Here is an 11,409-nt window from a genome sequence, read left to right on the forward strand (position 1 = left end):
ACAGAAATCAAAAATCTATTTTCACCACTGAACTAGACTTTGGGGGAAAAGTACATTCAAGTAAGCTTTACTATTTTCAGATGTGAATTCAAACTATAGGCTTTTAATGACGACCAGGCATGTTTTTAGGAAAAAGCAACATTACCCACAAAGAGGCAAACAGCAAATTCAATGTGTGCTGAGGGGACATACTTTTCTTTCCTATTTAGCATGTCCTACATTCATGCATTAAACACCCAGCCTGATGGGTTTACGTGGTGACTTAAGTAATAAATACAAAACACAGTTTTTCTACAGGACAGGACAGTTTTCTTTGATATCGATTACTGAGTGGTTTAAGACTGCAGACATAAATATGGTATCCGGCAGCACCACGAATTCCATCAGTCTGCTTCTTTAAGTAAAATAACAAACATATTCTGATTTAGCTTTTGTTCCTGCTTCTTTTAAAAATAAACATCTAGGTGCCGGGGCCAGGAATCCTGGCACATGAAACTCTCCATTGTAACACTTGACTTTCTCATGGTAATGAAGCAGAGCAGTACAAAGCCGATTCCAGGGATGGTGGCATTGGGCTAGTGCCCCAGCTCGCTGGTATGCAACAACAACACTCACTGTCCAGTCAGAGCTTTTTCTTATAAAAAGGAAAGCACTTTATTGCACACATATTACTTAATAATTTGCATTCATTTTCAAATGTATGTGATGGGGTAGACGGATTTACCTTTGCTGATACCCTCGGAACAAAGTATGTACCGAGCAAGCCCTGAAAGCTACAATTACACGAACCCCCGTTATATTAAACAGAATATAAGGGGGTGGCATTACCAAAAAGGCAGGCTTACTGGCTTTGTCAGAGTGTCACTACATTAATAAAAGCAAAAACAGACAGTATAAAATGAGTGCAGTCAATCAATGTGGACGATACCATCTTTTGTCAATAAGCATCGTAAAAACATACCACATATCTTGTCGAGATCATCATTCATGAAGAGCTTTATTAATTGAATTCAATGAGCAAGAGACTTTCTTTCAGAGTTAACATATTGCTACTGCAGCTTTAGGACCAACAGGCACACACTCTAGAGCCTCTGAGCTTTGTGACAGTACTTGAAACAGTAGAAAACGTCTCCTGGGGCATTAATATATACCCCCCTCGGAGACACAAGACAACCTTTTTGGGGCATCTCCTGTTGTACTTATGCATCCCCCTAAACACTATTTGCACATGTTGGTGGTGCCTTTGCCCTTCCTGAGCACCAGAAAAGAACACTATGTAAATTTCTGGAGGCCCCAGACGTTTCTTGTTCACTCCTTTCCCTGAGACATTCTTATTTAATTAGCCGCTTCGCCGCAGTGGAGAATCACAATATTTCGCCCTCAAAAGCTGCCTTGTGCAGTGTTTTCTAATTTGCTTGTTTTTTACACCGGGTGCCCGTGCCCATTTGGGCACCCTGATGCTGCCTTTCGTTGGAGCTTCGGGGCTCCCCCAGTAGTCCCTGCTTGCTCCCCCCACACAGGACACCCTTCCTGGGTGCCGCACGCTGAGGAGCCAGCACCTTCTCCTGTTCTCCCGTCCTCTGGAAGCAGACATGGATGGGATCAGGAAATTGCTTGTTTTCCTGCAGCGGGTGGGAATCCGGATGCCAGGCACGACCACCCCAACAGGGGGGAGCACCCGGCCTGGTCTGCCTATGGCCCTTGGGAATTGGGGGCCCCCATGGATTAAAGAGAAAGGTGAACTGTGGCACATTCTCGTTCTGCATTGGACCCCAGAGGATGGTCCCCCTCCCTATTAAAATTTTTGACGTTGCTCCAACCCACTAGGTTTCATGCCCGGTCGCCCCAGTCATCTGAACTTTGCGTGTTTTTCTGCTGCCCTATAGGGTCTATTTTCTTGAGGGACGTGTTGGTTTACTCCTGGTATCAATCTGTAGAGACCACAGGGGAATTTTCCAGGATTCCTGGACTTTGAATGTAATTCTTGGTCTACAGCTGAATTTTTATGGCTCCTACTGCTGAACCTGTCCTTTGCCTAGGCTCCTGGCACCTGCATTCACCGAGGGCATCTTCAACAGGCCCTTCACAGCAAACCAGCAGAGTACCATCCCTGCCACACTTCCCACACCCCATGCCTTTGGTCATCTTACAGGGCACCTGTGTGTCTGGATGGGGATCACCCAGCAGCAGGGCCACTCCACGAAAGGTTCAGTGGAAACCTCTAGACTATCCCCACAAAGGTCTATTTTGTTACTGTCTCTGAGATGGTATAAGGAGGCCTACGCTACTGGCCCTGGCAGAACACTGCCAGTCGCTGGGTTCCAGCTGGGGCCAAAACCCATCCTTGCAGTCTAGTTGGGTGATTTCTCCTACCAGCTGAGTATTACTCATCACTCCCAGGTCCAGTGACTTCTCAACTCTCTCCCTGTTGTGCAGGAGTTTTTATGACCGGGTAGAAAGTTCTAGAAGCTAGGCACCTCTACCCAATCCTAGGTGCCACAACTGACCCCCTGCTGGAGTGATAGTATTAGACCTCCTGGCCGATAAAATGAAGATGGGCTCAGGGCCTGCGATTCTGCCCCTTACCTCCTCAAAGCCTGCTATAAGGCTTCTTGACAGGACCCAGGGCCTGCTTGTACATCTGGACTCCTGGTACTTCTCCTTGGCCTGGGATCCCCCTTAGCAGCACCTCAAGAATCTCAATCCATATTACCCTGCACGTGTTCACTGCCAAGACCACCTGGGGCCCCTTTCAGGGCATATTTGTGTCCAGCAGGAGTCAGGGTAGTCCCTCTTGAGTGGTCTTCCCAAATAGGACCAGATCTCGGAAGCTCCAGGGGGAACCGCCCTTCCTCATTCCCAGTAAGTGCACACTGATACTGTCCAGAAGTAGGAGTGAGGAAGCCAGGGCCACCTGCCATCGAGACATAGGTCCACGAAGTCTAATTCAGTATAATTCTGTAATGTTCCCTCACTCAAGACAGACGTTTATCCAAGAGGGCTCCACCTATCCTAGTCTTCTGCACATTTCAGTACTTTTCTGTCTTGCACTTGTGCAGGCGTTTCTGAGTTGGGGTCAAACATTTCAGAAATTAGTGCTTCTGCCCAATCCAAAGATGACATGCCATCACTCAAGCACTATCCCTCCTTCATGGTATCTTCGTACTTTCAAATATGGCAGCTCAAATGGTCAATGGTCACAACTCTCTAAGAGCTGTAAGCCAGCATGCAGCTGCCTCTGCCAAACGTGTTCCTTCCCTCGAATCTTCAAAGAGAATGGGGGCAAAAAGCTGGCTTCTTCCCTTTGTTCTCTCTTGGAACAGCAGGCCCAGGCTTGTTAGGCAGTGTGGATTCAATTAACCTATACAGAATTTACCCCATTCCTCTCCTCTCCTAAAAACAGACTTAATCTCCTACCAATGGGCCTATTATGTGAGGAAGGCTTTAGGGAACATTAAGCAGGAAGAGTGATAAACTTGGTCCAGCAGGATAGTTGAAAGCTCTAATCTGACACAGAAAAAAATTACTAAAATCCAAATTACATGAAGGAGAGGATATAACATAACAGCTAGGGCAGTCCACCTCAAATCTGGGGAATAGGGTTCGAGTCTCGTCAAAGACGCGCAACATCCTATAATTCCGGGCAAGTCACTTAATCTTCCCGTGCCTAACAAAAAGAAATGTGTCCTCATATAATGCAACTGGTGCTCGTGTAAAGCGCTCTGATACCTGATACCTTCGGGTCAAATTCGCACTACATAAAACTTTGTAAACAAAAAAAAAGGGAGTGCAAATATGGCCAAATTAAGGCTATATGTACACTTCGGACCATTGTTTGCCTAACAAAAGATGTTTAACTCTTTTCCAAATTCAGCCACTTCATTGCTGGTGCAGCTTTCGCCAAGTGCATATAGTAAGGCACCACAGACTTACAGTGAAGAACTACAGACTGACACTAGAGTCAATAAAGAAATTAGGAGATTTGTTTTTCAATGCCCAATTAACTTATATGGTCCCATCTGCGACAGCCTACTTGTGTGCTGATATTGAGTTAGACAACACTTGCACATGCAGAGCCTGCACACGGGTGCACATGTCTATGCGCAGATTGCTTTTACCCAGACCAGAGTCTCTTATCCTGCCTTCACAGCAGAAGACCTTATTTAAAAGGTAGGTACTGGCTGCTAGCACGCAAATACATTTAACCAAGGCTAGCAGCTAGTGAAAGTCACTGACAGCAGATATTCAAAACCAGGAGCTCCAACCAGGAAAATATATCTAGAGAGCTGAAATGAGTCAGAACCCCATACCTCACAATATTCTATTAAAGCCTTGCATCCAAATGTGTTAGCTAAATGTTAGCTTTATTGTCACTTGTCTACAAGTACTCTGTTAGTCAACTTGGCAACACTTTAGCACCTACTCGAGCCCCAGAAATATAAATTAATAAAATGCACAAACCAACATTTCAAACACTCTATGGGGGATTTTCCTTAAATTCTATATGCAGATGGTAGAGTCATTTGAAGCTCATCTTTACAATAAGGTCGCTTATACAGTGCAAAGACATGGGGGGGCGACTAGTTAGCAGCTTGCGAGCATAGCAGAAGAGTTGGCCGACCATGTGCCTCTATGTAAGGCTAAAATATTTGTAGTTCTACGCTTTCATTTAGCAATATCATGATTTCTGGGGGTTATAGTTTTGGTTAAGGTAAACAGAAGACTTAAAAATAACATTTTAAAACATTTAGTTAAATGGTATCGGGCACTTTTGGCCCATGGCACCAAAAATGTTACTTTCACAATGCAGCTTGTGATTAGAACGTCTACAATGAATGCCTAACTGCTTCTCCCTTCAAACCTGCTACACTCCTTCAACTAGACTGTAAAGGATGTAATTAGACTAGAGAATAGTTACATACCAAGAAGCTAAAAAGCCATCAAATGGATACCCCCTGAATCAAGAAAGACTGTCACCCATGCACTCATAACCAGCCGACTGGACTACGGAAAGGCCCTCTATGCCAGAATCAACAATGTTCTGCTCCGCAAACTCAAAAAGATACAGAAGACCGCAGCCAGACTCGTCCTCGGGCTCCCTCGACAAGAACACATCACCCAACGCCTGCAAGACCTCCACTGGCTCCCTGTCAAAAAAAGAGTAACCCACGCCTACAAATGCCTCCACAACACCAGACCACAATACCTCAACCAGAGAATCTCCCTTCACGTACCCGAGAGAAGCTTCCAATCCGCAGACCTCGCCGAAACCCCATGCATCCACAGAGCCAGAACGGGTGGGAGAGCCTTATCTTACACCGCGGCCAAGACCTGGAACGAGCTCCTGATCAACAGTAGACCTGCCCCCTCTCTAAACATCTTCAGGAAGACCCTCAAGAGCTGGCCCTTCGACTGAAAGGAGCTGCTGTCCCCACCCCCCTAGCGCTGTGATTTACAATACCCTGATTGATAAAAATGATCCTCATAATTATACAGAATTTGAAATAATTTTTCAAAAGAACACTCATCAGAAATTCTACTGCTCTTCCATGTTAAATGTAAGACCTCTGGTTACAGATCCTACAATTCAAGCTAATTTTATGAGATCATCGCCTTCCCCCAATCCGACAGGAATACCACAAGGATTACATCTTTCCCATCACTATTTAACTTATATATGGAACCTCCAATTGAAATACTACGTCTCACCAACATCTCCTTCCACATGTATGCAGATGACACATAGACTAAAATGTTGTCATTGGAGAAGATCAAAACAACTAATGAAGGATTAAAGGCGACTGTCCAATGGTCAACCAACAATACGCTTAAACTTAACTCACAAAAAAAAAGAATTCCTACTAATATCCCCCACCAAAAGCTCTTCTGTTAAAAAAGGAATGGACCAAGATCATCACCGCGCTAAACTACACCCCGAACTTAGTGGACTCAACCAAATCACTATAAATCTCGCTAGATAAAAACTTGAATATGCAAACCCACATCAACTCGTTGGCTAAAGCTGCCCAGTTTCAGCTGAGCTATATTATAAAACTAAAAACATTCATCGAAACAACAGACCTCAAAATGGCAGTACAGGCATTACTCATCTCAAGGATCTAATACGGTTGCACTACTATATCCGGTCTACCCAAGATCTCAACAGCTTTACTAAAAGCCTGCTCAACTCATAACAGGTTCTAGAAAATACAACCACATCTCTCCACACCTGAAGGCTCTGAATTGGCTACCATACAAAGCCAGAAATTTAACTCAAAATGATTTGTATCACAAAGCGAAACACTTAAAACACTGTCCTATCTAGCTCAGAAATTGGAGATAACTAGAGGAGGTAGAGATCTAGTGCTGAAACCACCATTCTCTCAGAAGAAGAAAACCTACAACAGAGGGTTCTCGTGAGCCGCACCTAGAATATGCAAATCTCTGCCTCTAAACATTAGAAGGATCTAGACCACATCAAGCTTCAAAAAGGAAGCCAAAATATTTCTAATGAGCAAATTTCTACCTTAACCAACTACTGAATAATTACTTAAAGATCCGTTTAGAGATTATCACATATTCCCCCATGGACATGTAATTTGTCCGCACCAGAAGAATCCCAAAATGAAGCAAATCTGACCTATCCAACTTACCTCGGAGATTCTAGCGTAGTAACTAGTCAGAGTCATATTGCCAGTCAAACTGTAAATGTAGATTAGCTATTTTTATTTAAGTGTACTAATTTTATAATATGTATCCTTTAGACTCATATTGTTAATCTGCAGATGTCATCGTTGCTCTTAGAAGTTATTGTTTGCGCTCTCTAGTTATGTATAATGCCCTTATCGAACTAGGTTAACAGGAATACGTTATCACTGTGAAGCGCTCTGATACCCAAATGGGTCATGTTCGCGCTATATAAAAAAACACTGATTAAATAAATAAGTGAGAATGTGTACAGGTCAAATAAAAGTATTTGGCCTTTGAATGAAAAGGCCAGGGGCAGGAAGAACGTGTATTTTTTTGTTTTTATATATACTTTGTTGGCATACAGTATGAACCATTTGGATTTATTATTTTTGAAACGGGATCTGCCGACGACAAACAATCTCACTTTTGCTCAGGCACAGTAAGGCAACACAACAGTTCTGGCCTCAACTGAACAGAATGTATTTAGCAGCAGTTGCTCAAATTTCCACGGATTCTGCTAGTATCAATGGCCCCGCAGGGGTGAGCGGCGCGAGACGTCTCCCCCTGCGGATTTCGCCCAGAATGGTAGGGTCCAGGAGCGGGCTAGAGAGAGCGTCAGGGCAGTTAGCTTAGCGTAGTGCTGAGGAGATTAGGCGCAGGGAGTTTTAGAGAGGGCGTTTAGTTTTTTCTTAGCAGAATCCCACCCACCCTCCCAAAAAAAAAAAAAAAAAAAAAGCAGGAGAGGGAGACACAGACGATGTACTCTGTGAAGAAGAACAACGCGTTATATGTGTTGCGTATAGTATATATATATATGCATTGGTGTATCGCTTAGTTTCCGAGCATATATTGGAGTATTTGCACATATATATATTTATATAGTGCTTTGCCACTTCAGGATGCGTTTCCCAGTACAGATGGCTTGAGGCGTAAAATCCCCAGGGAGGAGGGGTCTAGAGCGGGCTCCTCCAGTTATTAGTTAGATAGGGGGAATTATACAGAACAATGGAGGGGAAAAAATGGAAAGAAAATGTTGGGGAAGTTATGATGAGTTCAATACAAGAAAAGAGATTATTTGATGGTTTCGGTATAAAGTCTAAATTTATCATGAAAGGAAATAAATAAATAAATAAAGAAATGGTTTCGGTTCAAATGCCAAATTTACATGTTTGATGATCTGTTGGGAAATTTATGAAGTTCATATCCTGAATAAAGTGGCCTTTTCTGCTATGAGAAAGCGAGTGGTCTCAATTTGTGGGCGACAACACATATTTTTCCACTTTCATTTTGGAAAGCAATTGCAAGCGTTTTCGGGAGATTGAAAACGTAGGACACTTCAATGTCCCAATGTTAGACCTTGGCCTATCCGTGCCGTGATACACAGAGTAAATCGTTGCCTTCCTTAGCTTCAGTGGCTAGGGTCAAGGCACGGCACTGCCCATCTGTGCTTTGTTTGAATTGTGATATCTGCTGTCAGAAAGGGCACTCAGACAAAAGGAACGACTAATTGCACATTAAGCAAGGTGGCCGAAGCCAGACAGATGGAAAAGAGCCTCGAATGCCAAGGTTTCGTGGCACATGCTTTCGGCTTAGGAGGACAGCATTCTGTCCTCACTTCAAGATAGGAAAAAAGTATATGTTTATTGAACGCACATTATTTAGGATGCATTTTGGGATAGCGTGTAGCGATAATAATTATTACATAAATAATATTTATGCCACACGAAATATAAAGTGAATTGTAGGAATTCAGACATATGACTTGCAGCATGCATGCTGCACACGCTTGCTGCCATCATAAAGACCCCCGAGCTGTTAGAGCAGGTTTGGAGACTTGGCAGTCTGCAGATTACAGAAGAAACTCTGCATCAATGCATGAACCTCAAGGGTACGATGCTTTCACCTGCAGTCTGTACGCAGGGCTCTGCAGCGAGCATGTAAACTCCAACCCTGATGGCTGTGATTGGATAAAATCCGCGAAATACAAATTGCACCAAAATCTATAGAACAAGTGGATTAGCCATCAGAATTGTACAAGTGTTTTTTACACCCTGAGACTTTCCAGCAGATTCCTTATCCACCACAAACTATCATGCAATATAATTAATTTCTGACCGGTACAGTAAGCGTTTTGAATGTTACTCTCACATTTCTCATTATCGTTATTTTCTTCGACGGCTACATTCATAAACAGAAGCTATATGTACTGGTCGACAGGTTGACAATGAATGGACTGTACCTTGAGCGATTTTGACCCCACCCGCTCCAGTTTTCTAAATATTTAAATTTCCATTTCCCACACTTTAAATCAAACAAGCGGGTGGGTATGTTTTCAACAACTGTCAAAAGCCACCTCACGTCCCCAGTAAAGTAATTTAGGACTATAGTATGTTTTTTACCCAGTTACACTGTCAATGCATTCTAGATCTTGTATATGGTGACATTCCAAGTCCCAGAATGCAGAGCGTTTGGCTGTAAAGCCAGGATTGGCTGAATATGCCGGAAACGGCACGAGCCTGCTTGGAAGGAAATCTAAGTTTAGTGTTCAACACGCTTTCTGCTGCTTACGCTCACAGCAGTGAGATTTGCAGGCCTCAACTTACGTGGCGTGGTGTGGTTTCATTCAGACAGATAGATAGGGGCACTCACATAGTACCACTCTCTAGCTGCTCTATGCACCCTTGTCTCAGTGATCATGTGGGGGTGTCAATGGAATGGGTTTTTGTTTAGTCTTTCTTCTGAACAGTTCAGCGAGCATGCTCGTCGTTCTTTCTTCATTACACGCATAACAATCCACAAATCCCTTTGAAAGCAATTAACACTCTTCTCAAATCCAGCCAGGTGCGTTTTTTTCGCCTGCATACCGGAAAGCTTCTCTGCGCGCGCTTTATTTTACATAAAATATTACCTGTGTTTTTCACGAGAAGTTGATTATAGACCCCACCCGCTCCCAGTTTTCCAAATATTTAAATTTCCATTTCCCACACTTTAAATCAAACAAACGGGAGGGTATGTTTTCAACAAATGTCAAAAGCAACCTCACGTCACCTGTAAAGTAATTTAGGACTATAGTATGTTTTTTACCCAGTTACACTATCATGCATTCTAGATCTTGTATATGGTGGCATTCCAAGTCCCAGAATGCAGAGCGTTTGGCTGTAAAGCCAGGATTGGCTGGATATGCCGGAAACGGCACGAGCCTGCTTGGAAGGAAATCTATGAAAGGTCACACAAGTTTAGTGTTCAACACGCTTACTGCTGCTTACGCTCACAGCAGTGAGATTTGCAGGCCTTAACTTACGTGGCTTGGTGTGGTTTCATTCATTCAGACAGATAGGGGCACTCACATAGTACCACTCTCTAGCTGCTCTATGCACCCTTGTCTCAGCGATTATGCGGGGAATGTGGGGGTGTCAATGAAATGTGTTTTTGTTTAGTCTTTCTTCTGAACAGTTCAGCGAGCATGCCCGTCGTTCTTTCTTCATTACACGCATAACAATCCACAAATCCCTTTGAAAGCAATTAACACTTTTCTCAAATCCAGCCAGGTGCGTTGTTTCCACCTACACCACCTGCATACTGGAAAGCTTCTCTGCACGCGCTTTATTTTACATAACATATCGCCTGTGTTTTTCACGAGAAGTTGATTTCACAGTGTTTTTACTTTAACAGTACACGTTAAATGTGGCATACAACCCCTGGATAGATTTTAGTAGCATACGTAGTTTATTGGTTGCCGATAATGAAGGGACAAGAATTTGTATAATGCGGCATTGCACAGTCGATTATTGCACAAAGTACACCCCCACCCACGAACTGCCGCTGGACATTTATTTGACAAGGTGTTAATATGCACAAATGCGCTATAGACAAAATTACACTTACCAGTTGGTGCCAGGCGGGCTGGAGTTATCCATTGTTTTAGTCCATGGCTTAAACCAAGTAATATTACCAGCTGCCTCGCTCCATAGGTTTTCGGGATCCTGCAAAGAAGCCCGGAACACCTGGTCATAGCTGGCCTGCTGGCAGTAACGGCTCAAGAGAGAAAAGTTCCGAAAGCAGGGACCAGGTGGAGCAGAACACAGCTGTCTGCGTGAGAATAACACGGGAAACCCCAATGATCTTGGCGGCTGAGTCCGAGGAAGACGACCAGGCTGCTCTGTTGCACTCGTAAAAGTCAAACTTTCAGTCTCCTGCACATATGATTCCGTGTAGAGTCTCAATTTAGTGCGTGCTACGGACGTGGTACTTTTTTCTGCATATCTGTGCGAAAAGAGACGTTTTGGAAAGTTCACGCGGGTGAAGTATGTTTTCATTTTCGCTTTAGACTTCTTGCTGCACACTCCTGTGCTCCCGCACTCGAAGTGATGTCGTTTACTATGAAGTGTGGTGCTGACAGAAAACCCCGGCCTGGAGTACAGAATGTTTGCAGTTCCTGGACTCCAGCTGTAACTGATAAACTAAAGTCACATTTTTTTCTGACGTAGAGAAACATAGACGCTTGTAACCCGAGTACTGGGAGTGTCGCAGAAAACTGGGAGAGAAAAAGGTGGACATCTTGAAAAGAAGCGTAGCACGACATTTACACTGAATCTAAAACAAACATTGGCAAAGCCTGTAGGTCTGGTCTTCACTAGCTGATGCAATAGTTATTTCAAAGAAATATTTTTTGTTGCAAGACCTTCCTACAAAAATGAAAAAAGAATAGAAAATATGCTG

The 11,409-nt window shown here is 43.5% G+C and overlaps 1 protein-coding gene across 2 annotated transcripts in view; it reads right to left on the reverse strand.

Moving 5' to 3' along the window:
• ACSS3 (acyl-CoA synthetase short chain family member 3) overlaps nucleotides 1–11,158 on the reverse strand; it is a 1,350,383-nt gene extending 1,339,225 nt beyond the window's left edge. Inside the window, exon 1 of one of the 2 annotated variants that reach the window (XM_078674232.1) lies at nucleotides 10,576–11,158. In XM_078674232.1, the coding sequence (XP_078530358.1) occupies nucleotides 10,576–11,006 (431 nt within the window). In that variant the 5' untranslated portion in view covers nucleotides 11,007–11,158. The remainder of the gene's footprint in view (nucleotides 1–10,575) is intronic. The other variant, XM_078674231.1, reaches the window with a different exon arrangement.
• Between the last annotated feature and the right edge of the window lie 251 nt (nucleotides 11,159–11,409).

Source organism: Lissotriton helveticus, chromosome 1_1, assembly GCF_964261635.1.
Source record: "Lissotriton helveticus chromosome 1_1, aLisHel1.1, whole genome shotgun sequence".
Classification (NCBI taxonomy): domain Eukaryota; kingdom Metazoa; phylum Chordata; class Amphibia; order Caudata; family Salamandridae; genus Lissotriton; species Lissotriton helveticus.